The sequence below is a fragment of the Tiliqua scincoides genome, chromosome 3, assembly GCF_035046505.1.
Source record: "Tiliqua scincoides isolate rTilSci1 chromosome 3, rTilSci1.hap2, whole genome shotgun sequence".
Taxonomy (NCBI): Eukaryota; Metazoa; Chordata; class Lepidosauria; order Squamata; family Scincidae; genus Tiliqua; species Tiliqua scincoides.
Window position 1 is genome coordinate 71471719 of NC_089823.1, and position 23405 is coordinate 71495123.

The 23405-nt window shown below is 41.4% G+C and overlaps 1 protein-coding gene across 4 annotated transcripts in view; it reads left to right on the forward strand.

The window, feature by feature from the left end:
- The window catches only part of DMD (dystrophin), a 1248719-nt gene that overhangs the window by 238899 nt on the left and 986415 nt on the right, over positions 1–23405 (forward strand). For all 4 annotated transcript variants that reach the window (XM_066619666.1, XM_066619670.1, XM_066619667.1 and 1 more), the window contains exons 3-4: positions 17618–17710; positions 21909–21986. In XM_066619666.1, coding sequence (XP_066475763.1) covers positions 17618–17710; positions 21909–21986 — 171 coding nt within the window. The remainder of the gene's footprint in view (positions 1–17617; positions 17711–21908; positions 21987–23405) is intronic.

Consider the following 23405-nt stretch of genomic DNA (forward strand, 5'->3'; position numbering starts at 1 on the left):
AGGTGGGATCTGATAGAGCTGCCACCCAGTTCTCTTGCTGGAGCACCAGCAAGATGCCAAAAAGTGTCGTCGTCGTCCCCCCCCCCAAATCTTGAAATGTTTATTGAAAATGCTCTTAATATGCACTCTCTCTTTCTATTGACCTGTCTGTCTGTGACTCTTCATAGGCTCCCAGCATCCTGCTGGGGCTAAATGTACCCAGAAGCAGCAGATGCTCTGTCCTGCTCTGTTTAGCGATGTCATCGCCAAGCGCCTTTGAGGATAGGGAAGAGGAAAGGACCCTGGCAGACTTCCTTGTTGGGAGAGGGCATTGCTATCCTTGGCAGGGAGGTGAAAAGATGGGAGAAGAAACAATAAGGATAAAGAGATGGGAGATGGAGACTGAGTGGGAGCATGAGGCAAAGGCTGACAAGATGAGAGAAACAGAGAGGTAAAGGGAGCAAGGACAAGAGGGGAAAAGGCAAGATCAAGCAATGTCTGAGAGAATAGCAGAGGAAATCCCCAGACAGGGCAAAAAGAGCAGAGAGGAGGAGCCATGGGAGGGGATGTGAGGAAGACTCAGAGGTGGAGAAGTCAGGAGGAAGCAAGGTTGGGGGAAGAAGGAAACAAGAAATAGGGGGAGGAGAGAGAGACTGAGCAAGCTGCTCAAGTGGCGGAATGGGCACCCTTGCTACTGAGACATGGATATTCCTGGGGGATAGGGTGACATGGTGAACCCCCCTAGCTGGCCAACCCATGGCCAGGTCTTAAGAATTGCAAGAGAAGCTGCAAGCAAACTGCGGAGAGGCTCTGGTTGGATCCAAAAGTTCTGATGGGTCCAAATGTAAAACCTTACCTTATTTGGCATGAAGCCAGATCTCACTGTATATATGTATACATATGCATATGTAAAAAATAGAGTGCATATGTAAAAAAATAGAGTGTGAATGAAGTATAAAAGGTTTGAATTCTTTTGTCCTGCGTGCCTGTTTACTCTCCATGCCTGGCTCAAAGCACAAGTTCTGTCCAAGTTTGCTCAGAGGTATGTCCTATCATGGTCGATAGGTCTTGTTCCTGTGTTGGTGGGTCAGAAACGTTGAGTAACTGACAACAAAACAGCTGTTTTAATAAAATAAGAAACTCCTGAAACAAATGCAGCCTATCCTAATGAGTTTTCACTTAGCTGGAAAATAACCCTGAGGGAAAGTTTTTAACTTTCTCTCACATGCTCAAGTCTGTAATCCAGGACCCAGTAAAAAGGTTGCTTGAATCAATACTTGTGTTCTTCTGTTATTTTGTCTTCCCCTTCTCCTGAAACCAAACCCCATGCTCGGGGTCTACCTGATCGGATGTGGATCTACCCCGTGGGATGAAGTGGAGTGGTTGCAGCCTGGTACATGGTCCCGCTTAAATTTCCCTACTGCCCTTCCTTTCTTCATGGTACTCAATATACATATATTTCTGCCTTGGTCACAATAGCCAAGCTAATATGTAATATTTCTTCAGTTTCTAGGTGCTTTAAAGAGTTGAGGCATGCTTGCAAGCCTAGTGCATTGAGTCTCAGTTTATGGCCATAATTGTCAGTGTTTGGAAATCAAAGAGAGAGGTTTGTACTTACTGTGTGGAAAAAATGAAACCAATAAACCTAGAGACCTGGGTTTTAACTTTCACAACAATGTAAATGCACAAATTGCTCCTTTGCTATGGATACACAGGTCCTTGCCCAAAATAATATAAACATGATCAAGAAAAAGGAATGATTTTCTGTTGCAGAATGTTTTGACGGTGTTGTGGGAGCAATGCTGCAGGGATGTGAAGAGTGACTCACTCTGACTGAGTTATTCCTTCATTTACTGAGTAGCAGCTTTCGTGCATGTTGGTTTTTCCTTTTCAAGAAGGCACTGTTCTAGTCAAATGATATTGAGTTGAAGGACACTTGATTACATGTTCCGGAATTAAGTCCAATATCTCATATCATGAGCAGCTGATGTGCAAGCAAGATGGATAATCTCATGTCACAAGCTGTTGGTAAAAGTGGAATGAAGAAAATCAATTATGTGCTCCAAACTCTCACATCTGAAATGTGTGCATTTTGAGGACAAGTGCACCCCTGTTAGAGAAACACTATAATAGCAAAGACCATCATCATCACCAAGCAATTACAAATGCAGGACTTCTCTTGTATGCTGCAAATACACCAACCTCTGTTGGTGCTAAGCAGGTACATTCGCACATGTTTGCTTCCTTGGGGATGTGAACACCTGAATAGGACTTGTGTGAATATGCTTCTAGGGAAATTGTGACACCCCATGGAGTTGTGCTTTTTACAGACACTTCATTTAACAAGAATTGGACCTCACTTCAAAGTTTTTAAGAACACGATTATCTTGTCTGACAGTTATGAGGTATAGAGCACTTATGATTGGAAGCACCGTAAAGTTTTGTCACCCAAGGATGAAGTACAGTGTGTGATTATTTTTTGGCTTTGCCACCAGAGTTTAATCATCCTGCCTTGAATGTTGTGAGCATCGATGGTACAACCAATTTCAGTCATGTTAAGGAGCTGCAAAGATTATTTCAGAAGGGGCTGGTTCACATGGATTTGAGTGCCACAATTTTTGAATGGGGTTGAAATGAATTCAAAGGCAGTCAATTACTATTTCCAATCATTCTTGAGACACAGCTGTTCCAAAATATCTGTGAACCAAAAAAGGGAGGGCAGAGAAGTAGCTGTTTGAATTTATAGCAATCTGGTTCTCAAAACCTTTCCCCAAAGAATTTAAAATACTTGGTTGTGACATAAAAAGGACTGATTTTTTTTCTCTTCATTATACATATATTTGAACTAATTAAAAACCATAAAAAGATGGGAGGCCTTTAAAGTGGCAACCTACAATTCTGATGTGATGAATGTCCTGCGCAGAAACATTTGCCTTTTCATTTCTTGTTCTTTTCTTTTACTGTCTGTATCAAGGAAAATTAAATGCTTCATATGATCAAAGTAATTGTTCTAATTGAGGTTATGTAGTTCCACTTGAATGTGATGACTGCTTAAAAGATCATCACATGGAAGCTCTATGTGGCATTGGCTACCAGTAGCCTATGAACATGCAGAATGGTGTGGCTGCACTAGCAGCCACTTGTGAGTGTAGGAAACTGAAGGACATGGTGATGTTCAGTTCATTGTGTGAACAGAGGCCACACGACCAACCTCTCCACACAGTTAGAATTGTCACATGATACTGTTTAGATTGTAAGTCCTTTTGGATAGGAACCTATCTTCACTTGTGCTGTAAAGTGCCATGCACATTGATATTGCTGTGAATATGATCAATTGATTGTTTGATTGATTAAATAATACACTTCCGACTTGATTTGCTCAAGCTCATGTTGAAAAAGCAGTATAAGAACTGGAATGTATGTGGACCTGGATCACCAGTTGCTGTAAATGTTTAAGGGCCCAATCCTAACCCCTTATGTCAGTGCTTTCCAGCACTGACATAAGGGCAATGCAGCTCTGAGGTAAAGGAACAAACATTCCCTTACTTTGAGGAGGCCTCCATGAGTGACACCCAACTGCAGGATACAGCACATGTCCCATTGGCACTGCTATGTCAGTGCTGGAAAGCACTGACATAAGGGGTTAGGATTGTGCCCTAATTTAATTATATTTTAAATATAAAAATTTACCATACTTTTAGAACCACTATGATTGTGGTACTTAGAGTAAGAGCATATATTTAGGTATGCATGTACATTTTCAATGCCTACTTACTTCACAAAAGTGTAGGGAACTCAGAAGCACCTGTGTGACCTAGATCTTATTTCTGAAAAGCTTAGTGTTCCCTACTACATCTGTCAATTCAAGATATGTTATTGCTAATTGACAGAGGACTGAGAAGTTTGCTCCCACGCTAACTTCAGTTTCTCTTTTAGGATAAAATATGTTTATGGTACAAAAAAGTCATCGTGGAGTGCTTTTAGCTGTAATTCTCCCATAGGGAAGCTTTCCTGGCTTGACTGAATTCCATCATGGTCTTTGTTTCATTTTCATACCACATTCAGAAGTATTTGGATTTGGGGAATTCTTTAACGTATCGTTAACTGCAATTCTGATCCTACGGGAACACCTTTATATGGAAATTTCACCACAAGCAAATGAGATTGCAACATCCCCTTGTCTCACAACTCCCTTTTTCTATACTTGGATCTTGTGCAAACAAATTGAGAGTTAAGCATGTTGAGGGTTTAATCTACCAAAAGAACACATTGCTTGTTTATGTATTTTTTTAGATAGTAACACTGTATGCAGTACCTATATTGTATTTTATGTTTTGTACAGCTGCCTAATTATTCAGGTACGTTATAAATAGAAAATATGCTAGTACGTTATAATTTAATTACATGATCACTATCGTGTATTCACTATTAAATCATATACATTTAAAATGATTGCTGTATATTTACATATTACTAAAATCTCATTATAGTTGCCTTTTTGAACTATTGAAGGCAGTATGAGAATTTACAATTTAATAAACAGAATCGTTAATAGTCATTGTTAATTCCCTTATCTTTTAGTATTTTCTTTTATTTCCTATTGCTGTAACACATCACAACCAAAATAGCTTATAAAAATAAACAAATGTATCCTTAAATTTCATCCCTACTAATTAAAACTGCCCCCCCCCCACAATTAATCAACTAAACTTTGGCTGATCTTTCAGTAAAACTCATTAAAGCTTGTAGCCCTACTAAAACAAATCATAAATGTATCTTTAGAGAGCAATATTGAAACTTGCTGTGATGCGTCAATGCTAGATTGCCACAAGATGATAGAACAGGTATTACTGGGTGATTGGGTTAAGATTGGATTGTGTGGTAATCTCATTAAAAAAATGAGTTTAATTGTATTCCTTACATTTTTCTTAAATTATGACTAGAGGTGTTTGTTTCTAGTGAGTAAAATGGGATTACAGCTTAAGTCTTACTGAACACAATGGACTTACTTTGGAATAAAATAAATAACACTGTTTTGAAACACCTCTAGCTATGACTGTGAACAAAGAGTCCTGTAGCTAATGACATGTACTAAAATGTCAAAGCCTTGTTGGGAATCTCCAAGTCTCTGGGCCAGGAATGACTGAACAGAAGCTGCGCCTGATGCTGCCCCAACGCCAGTAAGAAAAAATTAAGTTACTTACATTGCTCGTTCCAGCACAATCCTCTTGACAAAACAGGAAGTGCAGAACATGCTGGGAACTCTCAACATGTCCAGCACTTTCTGTTTCATTTTAAGGAATGGCAAGGAAGGAGCCAGGTAAGTGGCCGCTTCACTGTGCCCTCTCTTTGAAGGGCACTTCACACCACTGCCGCCCCCCTCAAACATGCAGGCATTAGTGACTGACTTCTCTACCCCCTCACATTTCTTCTTCCTTGTGTTGTCATTTTCAACACAATTCACTTCCCATTGATCCTTTCTCAAGCAACCCCTTTAAAGGGACCATGTGAGGAAGGAGTCAAGCAAGTGACTTGCCACTGCCTGTGTGATTTTTTCAGTGTACTGGCTCCATCTTTGCTCCATCTTCATGTAGTCCCTTTAAGTTTAAAGTCCCTTTTTGTAGTCCCTTTAAGTTTAAAGGGACTGCTTGAGAAAGAAGCAATGTGAAGGGTTAGGGAAGAGAATGATTGGGTTCCCGCCTGCTTTTAATGAAGTGTGAAATAGATCAACATGGCACCCTCCATGCTGGGTTGGAGGGAGGCAGTGGCAGACTCAGTCCTAAAAAATGTTAGTCTTCTCACCACTGCCACTGACCCAAGCTGCATCATTTGCTTCATGGCTGAATTGTCCCTGCTTCGGACATTCATGGATTAGCTCTTTGAATCCTGGCCAACAGTGCATTATTATAATTTAAACAAAGTACTGCACAAGGATTTCATTTTAATTTAAAATCACCCAATGAAGCTTGTCAATAAAAATAGTTCTTTGGTGAGTGATCTGGAGCCTCCTGAAGTCAGCAGAAATACAGCCTTTGACATTAATAGTATTAAGAATCACAGGTATGGGACTTGTTTATGATCTGTCTTACTGAAATCCCTTGCTAGCCACAGAATAGAAACTGCTTATCTTAGTACATTCTGTTTTTCAAGACAGAATTTTGCTGCTCTTATCCTTTGCTGTGTCTAATATCTTTTGCTCTTTTTCCCTGTACCTTTTGCTGCTCATTCTCCAGTTTTACAAACTCTAGATAACCATCAAATGAATTAGGTGCTTTCTCCTATGTGACTAATACTATCAATTTATGCTTCGTCACACCTTTCCTTTGATACCTAATGATGTGGGCAAGATCCTTTTCTCGCTGGTTTTAATCACTAGTAAAAACGCACAGTTCAGTTTGAAGGCCTGAAAATGACATGCCAAAGATACTGTGTTCCCAATAAGACACAAACATTGGGAATAACAATATAAAATTATCCATCCTTGTAATTTTGGAACCAAAAACAGATCAGGACCTGTCACCCACGTCACATACAGGACAGTTACCCATAAACTTGTATCTAAAAATCAAGTTCCAGCATCCATGCATGGGATTACACATAAGGGTTCATTATGCAGTTAAAGATAATGCGGCTTGAAGTTATGCTGTTTCCATTGATATGAATAAAATAAATGTTCCAGAGTATGTCTCACCAATACCTCTTAGGAAAATTGAAGATAACACCACATTTTCATTGTTCATAGTACACATGGTCCTTTTTTCTTTCTCATCTTGTCAAAGCAGTTTTTCAAGTTTCTGCAGTGCTTTAAGCAGTTCTTAGATAAAAGCAAAAACTAGTTCCCAGGAGTACAGGTAGCACTGCTGTAATAAACATGCATAACTTTTAGTCTTGTTGATATAGACACCTGTTAGATAGTGTCCATGGTAACATCTTTCCACTTCCCAATAGCTAAAGTACTTTTGAAACTGCTTTTTGAGGATTAAATAGAAGTGAAGAAAATAAGAGCTAATGTACATAACTTTAAAAAGCAGACTTTGAATGATACAGGGCTACCTCCCCCTCACATCAGTGAAAACTTTTCTACTGTTGAAAATGTCACTTCCTCTTTGTCTCTATCATTCCCTTACTCTGGCTGTGGAATTGGTGAAATCACAAAGAATGACGTTTTGTGTGTGTGTGTACTTGTGACGACATAGGTGTTGCGTAAACCTGAGAGACTATTGAAATGGAAGAGGGTTGTGTGTCCAGTATAGCAGGGGTGCTAGAACATTTTGGCAGGAGGGCCACATCATTTTTCTGACACTGTGTGGGGGCTGGGGGGGGAAAGAATTAATTTGCATTTCAGATTTGAATAAATTTACATAAATGAATACATTAGAGAAACATGCAGAGGCAGAAAAGGCAGGGTAGGCTTGTCATATTTTACCAAACCGGGGGGGGGGGGGTGAATTCCAGGATAAAGTCACATGCACAGCATGCCAGAGAAAGTATCTTAAAAAACATACAGAGGCAGATAAAGCTTGTTATATTTTTCCAAACTGGGGGGGGGATCCCAGGATAAAGCCAGGTGAACACGGCCACCAGAGCAAGCTTTTTAAAAGTCACACAAGGGGGGAAGGTTGCAGGCAGCGGAAAACAAAGGCAAAGAACCAGTCAGGGACTGTACAGAGGAGGTGAAGGGAGCAGTGATGCTATGGACGTCGAAAGGGAGTCAGCTGGTTGGCGGTGGCAGCAGCTATGCTGGAGCTCTCGCTCACCCTTGTGTGGGCTGCTGCAGCGCTCACTTGCCTGCTCCTCCTCCCTTGTGCGGGTGCAGGCGCTCTCTCCATCGCACTCTCCCGCTTCCCACATGGTGTGACTCAGTACTTGCTGCCCGGTCTTCCCCTGCTGCCTCAGGCTCCACATGCATGCTGCTCGTGAGCCAGGCAAGGAAAGACTGGCCCAGCGCACGCGCAAGGCCTTTTATACTTGTAAGGTGACGTGATGCTTTCAGGTGTTGCATTAGTTAATGGCATGAACTAGCAAGACACCTGAAAGCATTGCCTTACCTTATGAGTATAAAAGGCCTTGCGCACATGCTGGACCTGCCTTTTCTTCACTGCCGGCTGAGCTTCGCAGATGCACAGCTCAAGGCAGCAAAGGAAAGCCAGACCCAGAGGTCACACATTGGGCCAGTATGGGCCCTGATGAGTTTTCAGCGGGCCAAGTGCTCATTGGAGATGGGGAGGCTCCTGGGGGCCAGATGGGGAGCCCCCCTGGGCCAGAAGTGGCCCACAGGCCGGGTTTGATCTGTCCTGTGATATATGAAGAATGTGTGTCTAGGTCGTATGTATGAGGCAGCTCCTCACAAGCATTCTCTTGCAGCTCAGACAGTGGAATGCAGATGCCTGGAGCAGACTTCTTCCCACTGAGGGATTTCAGCTTCAATCCTATAGCCACTTTCCTGGGAGTAAGCTCCATTGAACACAGTGGGACTGACTTCAAGTAAACATGCATAGGATTGTGCTGTTAGTGTGTCAGAAGAAAGCAACAGTGAAGGCCAGAAATAGGCAAACTAAATTATTTCCCATTTGTGTTGCATATAGACTTTCCTCAAGGTCAGTGGTTCTCAAGCTGTGGTCCAGGAGACCCTGAGAAGTCTCAGGGGAAAAAAAAGATGATCACCTTTGATCACTTCCAGTGTCTCACCAAGTGACCACTCCCCCACAGACCACTGAATAATAATAATAATAATAAACTTTATTTGTATCCTGCCCTTCTCCCTAAAAGGGACCCAGGGCACCTGAAGTGTTGCTTGAAGAAGCACTTCCCAGAGACCACCAGAGAGGGAGAAGAATGGACCCTCTTTATTTATACTCCACCTTTCTCCCTGAAGGGACCCAAGGCAGCTTACAACAATGATTAAAAACACAATTAAAAACATGATTTAAAAACAAGATAAGAACATATTTACAAGTTGCTGAAGTTAGAACTAGTCTCCCATTGAAATGGCTGCATCCCTTAGTTTCATTTTCATTTACTGGCGGTATGCCATTGCATAGTGCAGCAATAGCACTAGGTTGATTATGCATTCTTCCAGGTTTGTTTTGTTCATTCCTTGTAGTGTGCTAGTACATCTCAGTTTGCTGAGAGTATTCTAAACCAGGAGAAATATGGTGTGTAAAACCAGAAGAAAAATTGGTGATGAATATATTCATTGCAAAATAAACAAGCATAACAAACTGCATCTGTTTAATATTTCATGTATATATTTATTTACGTGTAATGGACCTTTGCTCAACAAATCTATTATCCATCTGTGTATATTCAATGTCTTTATAATATTTTTTTCCACCGGATAGAAAATCTGTGAGTTGATCACCAGGATCATTGATACAACTAACAGCCCAATCCTGAGCTGCCTGGGGTGCCCAGCCTCAGCGGCACCGAGAACGGCTGCCGCCAGATCCTGCGTGCCTCGGGCTACCGCAGGCGGCACTTTGGGAGAAGGGGACAAGTCTGCTGTCTGTGATTTCAGATGGAAGGTCTGCTGCTCAAAATAACCAAGATAAAAACCTGACTGTGCTCCAGTAACTTTTGGGTTATTAGCCATGTCTTATGTTGCTCTTTCTTTTGTTCTGAATCCACTGCTAAGTACACTACTTAAATGTTTCTTACAGAGAACATTTATGGCAACAACTCACTCTAAGATCCAGACTACGAATAAGCAACCAGCAATATACCCTGCATAGTTTGGGACTATCCGGAATTCAGAATAAATGTTGTCTGGGATTTATTTATCAAAATTGATTGTGTTGGATTAAAGCTTTAGATTAACCATATAAAATGCATTATCCATTTCAAGTATAGTTGAGTTGGGTTACGGGTCTTTTCAAGTTGTGTATGTCTCTGTATAATATTTTCAAGGAATTACCCCATACATGAAAAATCAGAGAGAACTATGAGGTTAAGGGCGCAATCCTAGAATGCACTTTGGCCGGCACAAGTCCCTTGCGCCAGTCTGGGAGGGTCGCAAACGTGCCTCAGGAGGAAGCCAGGCCGACGCTCAAAGAAGCACTGGTCTGCAGAGGTTGGCACAAGCCTCCGCACCGACTTTCTCCTTTAAACGAAGAAAGGGAGGGAGGGAGGAGGCGGTGGGAGGCGTTTCTGGATGGGGGAGGGGAGCAAGGTGTGGGAGGCGGGGTTGGAATCTGGCAGTTATGCCGGATCCCAACCCCTGTTTCCAAGGAGAATGGAGCAACTTTAAGCCACTCCACTCTCCTCTGACTTGTGCCACCTCAAGAGGTAGCACAAGTCCAAAGAGACCCATTGGGGCCAGCAGCCCTTACCTGGAGGTAAGGGGAAATGTTTCCCCTTACCTCTGGGTGAGTTGCTTATGGCCACTATCATGCGCTGGATACAGCACAAGCCTCCTAGCTTGCCTGTTCCAGCACAGGATAGGATTGCAACCTTAACCTTTAAGTGTCAATAGAGCACTGGAGATTTATGCCACAACAGTATCCTTCACCAGCCTATGCAATGCAGTGATGCCAATGGAGCACACACTGCATCCTATGGAGGCAAGATGACCGGATGGACCAGGAGAAGTAAATATTTTTTTATTTATCTCCCTTTAAGTTGCCTTGCCACCAATGGGTCTCCTTGGATCTACACCAGCTATTTAGCTGGCATAAGCTAGAGGAGCCTCGGTGCATGTTGGGCCAGGAAAAGGTAATAGGATTCCAGCAACTGCTGCTGAGATCCACCCTGTCACCCTTGAACTGCCCCTGCCCACTCTCTCCCTTCCCTGTATTGTCCACAGCCTACCCCCACTACCACCTTATCTGCTCTGGGGCAGCCTGAGTGGGCCATTGATGTAATAGGAGTGGCCTCTGGCCAGTTGTGCTGGTGGTCTTGCATTGCAACTTTTGCAACACTGCACTGGGACCTACAAAGGCGGATCGCAAGATTCACCAGTGTAAGCCCAAAATTGAATTGGGATGCTAATGTATTTTTGTATTTGTTCACTAAATTAACCAGCCTCCTAAGATACAGGAAGGTGCTCACTTCAAGGTGCTTCGGTTTTAGCCAACTCCATCCAAAAACACAGAACTCTGTCCAAATTAAAAATGTGTTCCTCTGACGAATTGAAGGGTGTTGTATTCCAAAAGTCATGAGAAAGAGATTTCCAGCCATCAAGGGACAGTCATATTATTTTGTGAAGTGCCTGGCCCTTCATTAGTAATCAAGACAGCCTAGCTCATAACATTTTCATGTTTTAGAAGTCATTGCTTTTAATTTAATTTTGTTCTTATTAAAACTGGAATGCACTGAAACTGGAAAAAGATCTAGTTTGTAATAACATTTTATTCCAGTACAATGATATCAGATATGCTATTAAGATAGATTGTCTAATTAAAATGAATGCAAGTTTGATTGAATTCATTTCTTAATTATACAAAACAGGAGCAGTTTAACCTTTTAACTTCAGACCCTTAATTGGATAGTAACAGACATATAAATGGATATCACTGTCTACACTTTAATTTCAGGGCAAGAAAATATATTCTGTTTCAAAAGCATTTTATCCACTGTATTGGGCAACATCAGACAGGTTGTGAAAGATGAGAGAAATGTGGAATATTTAATTTCCACCTTCTTGGGGGGGGGGAACTCTTGGATCAGGATTAGATTGTTTTTCTGTTGTAATATGCATAGACCCTTAAGATTACAGATGAGTTTACATGTTGAGTTCACAGGAATGTGGCATCCTATGGTCATTGATTCATGCTGCCCAAATGAAGGCACTTATAATCACATTTAAACTACATCGTTAATGAGCAATACATTAATTCATTAATGAAAATAATGAATTTTATTCTCCTAGTAATTTCAAATCTAGCTATAAAAACATTGTATTGCAGTTGAATGCAACACCCTACTCTAAAAAATCTTGCAAGCCTAAGCCTATTTCATAGTGTTGGAATGGACCTTGGAGGTCATTTAAGGCCTGATCCTACCACCGCATTGAGCGGTGGCAAAGTGTTCTGGAGCAAGGGGAGGGTGGTGGGGAGGCAGCGTTTCTGTGCGGGAGAGGGGGGACCAGGGGACAGTTCATGCCTGGGAGGGGCATGGGGCTGTATGCCCCCTCCTGGGCCTTGGAACCGTACACTGGTCTCCTTGGTTCTGCGCCAGCTAAATAGCTGATGCAGTTCCAAGTAGACCCATAGGGGCTATGGGGACCTGACACAGAGTAAGCAAACCAATGTATTTTTGTCCCCTCAGATGGCTGTGGGGAAATAAATCTGACTGTTTATCAGGAAGGAAAGTGTTTCAAATTTCACTGTATTTCATCAGCCTGTGAATATGAGGTCTAGAAACTAAGAAAAACTGTTTTGAGAAGAATTGATGAGAAACTGTGGATTGTGCAAACCATGTGTAACTTTATGCAGTACGTACAGCCTCCTGTTGGATGCTGGTGGCAACCTTGTTTGGCCCTATGGAATTGCCATAAGGGAGTTGTGAGTGGAAGCCTCCAAGCAGGGCTGCTTGCCTACACTGCCTTTCCCTCCCATCTTTTGTGGTAGCACTTCATCTCTGTTGCCACCACCTCTTTGCCTTATCTAGGCAGCCACTCCCACTCCTGCAGTTTAAAAAGAGTAGCAGGTGAGGAATGGTGGTGGATGAGACAGAATAGAAGTAGCCAACCCAAAGATGGTAGTGAATGGGGTGGAGGATTGAGGAACCACCCTTCGAAGTGCTGTCCTTCCCCTGAAAGTACCACCTGGCTTTTGACACCCACTGGTTTTTAAAAGGCAACCATGAACTTTCATGTCTGATGGGAATTGAACCTCAGTCCTAGCATTCTTACACTCTGAAGACTATACCACAGTTTATAGTTCAAGGCAGACGTATTTGATTATTTTTAAATTAGGAAAGCAAATAGCACATCTTGTACTCCAATGAAATCTAAATGTGTAACAACTTTTTGATGGTTGCTTGCTCTGTCAAGAAAATTATAGTAATGATCCTACAAGTACTCCATACCTTGGGCAGGAAGCAGGATCAGCACAAAAGTAGAGAGAAAACCAGAGTTGAGTGGGGAGGGGGTAACACTGCTAGAATCAGGCTAAAGGCTGATCATGTGGCAGAACCGCATGAAGACCTGTGACCCTTCTGAACCAAGAACTTGCTCAAATTAAGGGAAGGTTTCAACTGTAGGTGCTTTATATTAGCCAGTAGCACCAGATCAGGCCTCTGGTGTCATCTGATTATGAGTTGCGTTGTGAATGTTGCAGCTGAAATTGTCTTTACCTCCCTTCTCTAGTCTTACCTGCAGTCCCAGTGGTGCAAAAGCCGGTGTTGATCCACAAGGATCCTGTTTCATTCCTAGCAAGTCCTGACAGTATACTTATGTTGGGGGGGAGGGGGCTTCTTCACAATAACAAGTAATGGTGTTTTTGTAGTGAAAGCTGTGACCCTGAAATTGTTAGGGATAGCCATATATATTGTTTGTGAGGTTGGGTGTCTATGGCTTCCTTTGTGAGGTGTAACAGTTTTCTTTGATTTCTCTAGGTAGAATTCAGTTTTCCTTTCACTTGCAGGGGAGCTGAAGGTTTAATTTCATCTATCAGATATCTTATCTCCCTCTGTTTGTTGCATCTTTGTGACTGCCTTTTTTCCTTTTTAAAGCCTGCTGGGTTTTATTCAGCTCTCCTGGTATCATGTAAAGATTAGCAATCACAGCCACCAGCCACATTTGAGAACAACAAAAGTGTCTGTGATTTGACCTTTATTCAGTAGAAAGGAGACTGAGCAGTGTTTACCTAGTTGCTGTAGGATAGTGAAGCATCTGTGCTCTGCTTAAATTAAGAGGTTTGTGCAAGGAGAAAGAAACTTATTTCAAAGTCTTATAATTCAGAAATTTGAGCTTCCTTGTAAGTGTGTTTTACACATCAATTTTTGATTTTAGTCTCATGTTAGCTTACCACCAAATCTTAGTCAGCTAATGCCTGTCTCTTTTTGTTTCAGTTTTGTTTCCTCTTTACTATCAAAGAGTAAATATTAAATACAGTATATGTATACAAGCTTTACAGAAAAAGAGGGGAAAATTGTTTTACCGATTTGAATTCCTCTTCTGGAAATGCTGGGCATAAATACCAATTCAAGTCATGGCAAAATGCTGGTCCAATATTTTGCAGTTATTAGCTATGAAATATCTGATCTTGGAATCCACATTTTGGGGCTTTCATTAGGATTACTTAGGGAAGCTTCTAGGTCTGGCAGGGGGGAAAGTCAACAATGTTATCAGGATAAACAAATGTTTAGAGGGGTCCCTGGAGCCTGCCCCCTAGTAACATCAATGGAGCTCTGTTATCACCACCTTACTCTGCAGTGATTACCAGAGGCAAGTATGGATCAAAGGTCACATCCAGATTGGCAGGGGTGTAAGCTGAAGGGAGGCCTCACATCTTTCCATGCACATGTGATGTGCCAGAAGCATTTGGGAAATACAGAAATTATACAGCCAATTTTAAAGTACCATCCAGATTACAGGTCCAACCTTGTTATACACAGATTTTTATACACGTATTTGATTCAACGCGAATGGCCGCTACAAATGAGGAGGAATGTGCTGATCCCTGGAGAAGAGGAAAAAATGCATCCCTTTAAAACCAGTTTTAAAAAACTGCTTTTCTTACTGTTGTAGAGAGACAGTCATGCAAGCAGTCATTCCATTCTTCAGCTGAGCCAGGCAAAGGCAGGGGGTCCTTTGCATTTCTGATTGCTGACTGTCTCTCTACACCAATAAGAAAAGCTGTTTTTAAACCACAATTGTAAAGGGACATGTTTTATTTTTAAATTCAGATATGGGGATAGGTACAAAGGTACATTACGTAGGTTGGGGGAATACAAAAAATAAAACCTATCGAGAGCTGCTAAATGACAAAACGGAACTGTGGTCGAAAGAAGAACTTAAAAATAAAGGTATAGCTCTGAATTGGTGGTTAGAAATCCAAATAAAATCAAGACTGAAGAAAGATTAAAAAAAACAAACAGGAATATATTTGCAAGATACTGATAAGTTATTTTTAGAAGATGAGGGAAAATATATAAAAAAGATGTATAAGTTTTTATTAGACATAAATATGGAAGATGAAATAGTAAAAGACACAATGATACAATGGGCAAAAATATTGGACATACTATACCTTTGGAAAGTTGGGAGCAAATAATATTAGATTAACTAAAGCAATTTCATTTAAAGAAAATATTTACAAGATGTTTTATAGGTGGCATTTTTCACCTGATAAACTAGCTAAAATGTATACAGGATTGTCTAACAAATGCTGGAAATGTAAAGATTCTGTGGGCACATTTTACGTTGTGGACCTGCTCTAAAGTAAAAATGTATTGGAAAAATGTACATACTATGTTACAGAAAATGTTCTGTCCCCTTTGTTCCAGAATTATTTCTCCTAAAAATTATAGCAGATAGTTATAGTAGAAATATCAGACATGTTTTGATTCACATCAACACTGGAGCAAGACTTTTATTTGCACAGATGTGGAAAAATATAGAGGCGCCAAATATGAACATGTTGATAGTTGAAATGGCTATTCTGTCAGAAAGATTACATGATGATGGTAAACTAGATAGAATTAAGACTATATGGGAACCTTTTTACAATTGGTTAGAAATAGAATAAATAGAACAATATAATTCAGAAGATGTGTCAGATCTGTAGTTGTTTGAAAGACAAAAAAACCCAAAAATGTACTCTAGTGGAGACCTAATGTATCTTCGCTTTGCATTTTTAAATTTTTTTAAACTACTTTTATTTAACATTTTATGGTATCAGCAGGGAGTTCCAGAATCGAACCCCTGCGGATGTTGAGGCAAGACCTTATTCCATTAGGAGGAACGGAGGGGCAAGAAACCTGGAAGTGGGTCTTTAAATCTATTTTTCCACTTTTTTTTATCCACAGATTTTTTTTAATCCACTAGGGGTTCCAGAACGGAACCCTAGTGGATAACAAGAGATGGTCTGTATTTGAATAAGTTTTGTAATGCTAAATTTCATTTATATATCTATTACTGGCATATAACGAAGAATTGAATTGAATCATATTGAAAGCAATTGATATCATATGCATCTGGAGTACAAAGTGGCATTTCAATATGTTAGTTTGTTCTTCCAAAAGCTTCTTACATCTTAATGCACACTTTTCCAATGACCTTGAAAGTGCAAGGTATTTCTTTACTGCCTCTTCAGATTCTTTGTTTCTAAAGACTTATTGCAATGTCGATCCACTGAAGACATTCATTCTGTTTCTGAAAGGCGACTTAATTACCTTACTGCCAGACAAATAGCAGGATCTTCTTCAGGTTAGATTGTGTGGCGGCACATAGGAAACCTTATGTAATATTTAGTCAATGTTTAACAGGAAGTTTTTCTTCAAGCTCCTGAAAATAGTTTTGAAAGATCTGCTTGTAACCTAAACAATTCAACTTTAAGATTTGCTATAATTTAGCAATTGTAATTAAAATGTCCTGTTGAAGATACTTCTATGGCGGTTTTCCCCCTGAAATTAACTTCCCATATATTGTAATTTTGTGGGTTTGTCTGGGATTAACATTAATTGTCAGCCCAATCCTAACTAAATCTCCATGCGGCGATGCAACTACGCTAGCACAGACTCCGCTGCATCCCAGGAGGAATTTCAGCTATTGGAGGTCTCCTTGGAGTAAGGGAACATTTGTCTCCTTGCCCCAGGGTAAGCCCCAGCAGCTTCTGTGGGTCAATTTGGACCTGCACAGGTGATATCACTGGCACTGGCATACCTGGGGATGGGGCAAGGCAACAAATGCCCTGGATGGCACCCCACAAGTGGCAGCGCTGCAATCCTTCTCCCACCACCATTTTTTCCTTGTTTTCAGGCCCGTTTTTTGAGACCTTCAGGTCTTTTAAGAGCTGGCAAGGCTGCCCGCAGCCTCCTCACCCCCCAGAAGGCCTTCTGAGGCCTTCAGAATGCCAAAAGATGGCGCTTCAGTTTTTGCAGAAAACCAGAAGTGACATTTTTCAGATGGGGGCTGCATTTTGTGATCGGGTGACACTGCGGCCAGGTTCTCAATTGATCACTGGCACAAGTTCGAGTTGACCCATGTTAGTGGATCAGGCTGGAGAAGAGGATAGGATATGGGGTATGCTGGTGCCACCGATCCTGTCCCCTCCCAGGTTCAATCCATCCACCTCAGTTGCTGCCCTCCTCTGCCCTGAACTACCCCCTCTCCCCACACCCCTGCACTGGTATTACCTGCTTATTTTCAAAGATAAAGAAAATAAAAACACACTGTGCACATTTACACCTTGGAACAAAATACTGAAGCCTGATGTGTTGAAACAGTATACCTGAAATTTGGATTTCAGTTGCCAAAGTTTAGTCACAAAATTTGACATAAAAATTGAAATTCACCTGTGTTTGGCTAAGTAAATGAAATTATAAACATTTACTAAATTCTGTTGCATGTGGGCTGTCAAAGACTGACTGTTGCAAATTTAGTTCAGCTCTAATTTAAACTGATTTCTATTTGTCTTTTGTGCTTTAATATAATTTTTTATTTCATAGCTAAAAACATCCCATTATTTCATTCCAGTTTGGTACACATCCCATAGAAGATCTCTTCAATGATTTTCGAGATGGACGAAGGCTTCTGGAACTCCTCGAAGGTTTTACTGGCCAAAGACTTGTATGTATATGTAACAGTAAATATTAAAGCAATTTGATATGTCTTAGACACTGTTAACCGTATTTGGCTTTCATTTTAGTGATTGTATTCATGAACGCCTGGTTTCTGAAAATCCCATTTTCCTCTTTACATAAGAACATTAGAAAAACTGTGCTGGATCAGGCCAAAGACCCATCTAGTCCAGCATCCTGTTTCCCACAGTAGCTATCCAGATGCTTCTGGAAAGCCCATAAATGGGAGAGAAAGACTTACCTGTTTCCTGCCATTGCTTCCAAGCCACTAGCATACAGCTTGCTACTGAACCTGGAGATAGCATATAGCCATCATGACTAGGAACCATTGAAAGACATGTCATGCATGCATTTGTCCAATTGCCTTTATAGCCATCGGTGCTTGTGGTAATCACTACATCCTGTGGCAGATAATTCCACAGACTAATTGAGTGTTGTGTGAAGAAGCACTTCTTTTTGTTCATCCTAAATATCCTGCCAATCAGTTTCATCACATGATGCATAATCCTAATGTTAAGAGAGGAAGAAAAACGTGTTTCTCTTTTCATGCTCTACACACCATGCATAATTATACTGGTCTTAATCATATTCCCCCTTAATAATCTTTTTTTCCAAGCTAAAAAGCCCCAAAAGTAGCAACTATTCCTCGTTTGGAAAACACACGGTCCCCAATCATTATAGTTGCACTATGTTGCACCTTTTCCTGGTGGAGTATTCTCTCTTAGGTGTGGTGACTAGAACTGTACACAATATTCTGAATGTGACTGCACACAGATTTCTATAGGGACATTATTATTTTTGCCGTTTTGTTCTTGATCCTTTTCCTAATGACCTTTAGCATAGAATTTGCCTTCTTCACAGCTGTCGCACACTGAGTTGACCTTTTCATTGAGCTATTTACCATGACTTTCTTGGTTCATCATTGAGAACTGAGACTCCATCCATTTGTGAGGTTGAGATTTTGTGCCCCAGTGTATATCACTTTACATTTATTTACAGTGACCTCGTGCACTGAACACTTACAATATTGTTGCCCATTCACCCCGTTTGGTGAGATCCTTTTAGAGCTCTTCACAATCTGCTTGATTTTTCCCACCCTGAATAATTTGGTGTCATCATCATCTGCTGCTTATCCTTAACTCCAGATGATTTATGAAAAACTTAAAAAGCAGCATCCCGATACAGATCATTGTGAAGCTTATTGAATTGGAAGTTATAAGAACATTTATAGAATTATAAGGCTAGATGTGTGTTATGAAGAGCATCTAATTCACTCTTCTGTCATAAAGTTAACAACCTCTGACACCCAGTGGCAGCTCTTGAATGTGGAGTTAGTAGGGCTGCATTAAAAAAAATCAATTCCTCCTCCTGTCTGCTGCTATTCTGCCTATTTGTTGTATAAATTAAACCTTGCTGGTACAGCAACTAATAACAACCCACCTCAACAGTTCCAACTGCTAAGATTTTCTGATGGTCGTGCTATTGAAAATGCCAGCTTGGCAACATTTTCTAAAACTCTGAACTGTGTGACATGAAGTTTGAAGTTTTGGTTGGGGAAAGATGCAGAAAGTTAAACCAAAACCAAAGTTAAACCCATTAAACCAAAAAGAAATATTGATGGCATACATATGATGACACCAAGATTGCTTCTTGTCAGTGTTTAATCAATGCACCATGCTTGTGAATAATGTAGACTTTGAGCTGCAAGCACAAATGAACTGAACTGAAAGGAGTGTGACACACCATTGCAGAGTGCTTCATACATTTAGAAAATAAAATGGTTCCACTTTGGGAAACAAAACCAAGTAATTTGGAACTCCAATCTAAAATCTAGATAAGGAGAATTCTGAAAATATTCTTTCCAAATTCAAACGGATTCCAGACCCTCTGTTTTTGTTACATGCTGCACTATCACCTTGTCCAAGTTTTGATGGATATTTTATTCCAATTTCCAGCTCTCAGGGAAGCAGCATTAACAAAAATTTAAAAGCAGCTTCCCAGTACAGATCATAAACGACACATAAACCAATCATCCTGGCATCCTCCTCCCCATATCTATAACACAGGAAATCTACATACTAAGTTAAACCACTAGTCCATCCAGGTCTGTATCATCTACTTGTGTCTGGCAGTATATTTCCAAGGTTCAGGAAAATAACCTGTCAGAAAAGGTTTCCAAATTTCAGAAAATAACCAAGTCTTTTCCAGTCTTGCCTGGGGATGCCAGAGATTATACCTGGTACCTTCTACATGCAAAGTATTTGCTCTTTGACTGATCCATTGACACAACTCAAATCTAGTAATATCATGATTGTCACTGACATTTTAAAACAATGAACTTAATTTTTTACAGATAAAGAGTTGCACATAAAAATAGCTTCAACAGTTTTCATCACTATCAGTTGATGTTTTACTTAATTTTCCATAAGTAGAAAAAAAAAATCTACTTATTTCTCCTTTTAAACAAATATTTGTGCCTTAAACAGACTGAAAAAGTAGTTGATTGCTGAGCTTGCTATTGCAATCTCTGTGGATTGTTTCCCAATATGTTTTTATAGACCATTTGTACAAAGGGGGATAGTTTTTGCTGAAACCGCTTCCTCAGAAGCCCCCCGTCCCGTCCCGTCCCCCCACTGCATGCCTCTTGCTCCTCACTCAGGTGGATCTTTTTGGAGTTGTAAGGGGGCGGCAAGAGGAGGGGGCATGGAAATTCCCATGCAGGAAACCACACCCATATGGGTTAGGATGGACCACAGTGGAGGCTTGTTTTATTAGACAGCTATTCCATGCTTTCCATGTTTTTCTTCACATATAAAGTACTTATACTTTATATGTATACTTATAAAGTACTTATAAAGTACTTTTCCTGATTTCCTGGGCAAAAATATTTCTAGAACATATAGTGACACAAACTGCCTTTTGAAGGCAGGCTTGTACTATTCCTAGAAGGGTTAAAAAGTTGGCCTTTACCACAAATTCATTAAAAGGATACAGGTTTGTTTTCGCCATTTTGGATAAATGATGAAATAGGTATAGGAGCTGAAGGGTATAATATCAAAATGCAAGCATTGATGATAATGGTTGTAGAAATATATTCTTCTTCCATAGTATCAGATCTATAACCTGATCCTCAGCCTGGTCAGCACCACTCATTTGAGTGCTGCCTGGGCAGTGGCTGCTGCAAATGTGCCATAAGGCACGTTGCGGTGGCCAGGAGGGAAGAGGTGCCAATTGGAAGGTTCGCGCCATGCGGTACTGGGCCTTTAGGGTGGCAGCAGGAGCCACTGATAATAAGCTCCCTACCAGGTGGTGGAGAAGTATTTCTGAGTGGAGGAAGCTGGGAGAAGGGGGCAAAACTGGACAGGGGAAGGGCGAAATGGGAGATGGATTGGGCCCAGGAGGGGCGGGGATGGCGACAGAGGCTGCCGCCAGATCCTATTCCTCCCCCCCAAAGCCTTGGGGACCAACACAAATCTCCTTATTTCTGCACCAGCAATTGAGCTGTTGAAGATCCAAGTAGACCCATCAGGGCTTCAAGGATGCTACATGAGGTAAGGGAAACAATGTTCCCTTATTCTGAGGAGACCTCTGGCTGCTTCTCTTGTCCTGCAGGATACAGTGGCAACCATTTCAGCGCCGCTGTACCATGGAGCAGGCAAGCAACATAGGATTGGGCCCCTAATGTTTTAAAGCCTAGGTCAATTATAGGAAGTAAACTTAGGCTGCAATCCTAACCTCGCTTTCCTGGGAGTAAATCCCATTGAACACAATAGGACTTACTTCTGAGTAGACCTGCTTAGGTTTGTGCCCTAAGTTATCATTTTAAATATTAATTGGGACCTTGCATGATCTATTTCCCTGTCTCATGTAAGAATGGTGATAAGCTTGAAAGTGGGACTAGGGAAGATTTTCTTGTAGAATATCATATATGCCTGATACCATGGTAACATCCACAGATTGATCCATGGAATGTGTAACCAACTATAATAAAAATAGCCAGAATTTGTCTCATTTGTTCAATATGGTTATTGAATCATGCCAGAGTTATAAATATTACTGAAAGGATTGACATCGGTTAGTACTTTAGGATCTGGTGTGTTGTTACAATGGCAGTTCTCTAATTAGATTTTAATGAAATACACATTTTGTTTTTGGTTTTTTCATGAATAATTACTATATATTTACAGGGGAAAGAAAAAGGCTCAACAAGGGTTCATGCCTTGAACAACGTCAATAAGGCACTACAAGTTCTGCAGAAAAATAATGTAAGTAATCACTTGCACAAGTTCATAATGCAGCAGTGGGTTCAAGAGAGAGTTCAGTAACTAAAAGGGATCTCACAGCTTGTTTCTGGAGTAAGGTACACAATAAATAAGATTCTGTATGTACTGTTGAAGCCTGGGAGATTAGAGTGCAGGTCCGACATCTGTCACGAGTTCAGTAAGTTGTGTTGGGCATGCAGTTATCTCTAAGCCTCAGTTCCCATTTGTAAAATTGTTTTGCCTCTCCAGGCTACATAAATGTGATATTTTTCTCACTCTCTGACAATTATTGAAGTATCTAAAGGTGTTACTGAGAGTATAACAGTAAGGATATACAGTGGTGCCCCCTGCGGATAGCTAACACTGAGGATACGGGCAAACGCACGTCCCAGCGATCTGGACTCTCTGGAAGACATGCCTGTCCAGCTATGGTCTCTGATAGGCTCAGACTGCACTCGGCAGCTAAAAATGCATGATTTCTGGTTTCATGGAGAAGTTGGAAGTGACATTTTTAATGCCTTATAGCAGTGGTTCTCAAACTCTCTGGGAGAGTTTGAGAGCCACTAAGTTCTTGCTTGGGCGGGAGGGGGGAGGCAGCAGGGGCGGGGGAAGGCAGCTGCGCAATCCCCAGGATCGCGCTGCTCAGGGGGGCTGCAGGGGCTTGGGTACACGTACCCAAGCCCCTGCAGCCTCCCGGGGGTGCGGGGAGCCCGGCGCGACCTGCAGCTGGGCTCCCCGCAGCAGTGAAAGTAGATGCGGAGCAATTGTGCCCTGCCTCCGGAAGTGGAGCGTGTTCGCTCTGCATCTACTTTCACTGCTGCGGGGAGCCCTGCTGCAGGTCACACCCGGCTCCCTGCAACCCCCCTGAGCGGCACGATCCTGGGGATCGTGCCGCTGCCTCCTCCCTGCCTCCAGGCTGCTCCCGCCCCTTAAGGGGGCAGGGGGCAGGGCCTACAGGCTGGGACGTTGCGACACCCCAGTTTGAAAAGCCCTGCCTTATAAGGATGCTACATGGGGACGGCAGAGATCTGGAGAGGCTGTGCCAGGGCAGGGGCACAGACCTGATCCACAGATAACTGAATCCATGGATATGGAATCCATGGATATGTAGGCCCCCCCATCCTGTGTCAAAATACCATCACTTTTTGGAGATTACCGTGCCAATATGGAGGCATCTTCACTGACCAATAATTTTAATACACTTCTTCCGTATCTATTTTTAATATGCCCCCTGCTCAAGAATAAATTCAATACATTATAACTTCCACTTAGTTTTTACAGGATGCGATATCAGAAAACAGTAATGCATTTTCAACAGCTCATAATATTGGATATCGAAAGCATACACTATTGATTAAATGTGCTTGGGATCAGATGGTGCCTACATTCATTGCTCTTTAAAAATGTAATAAGATAATTACA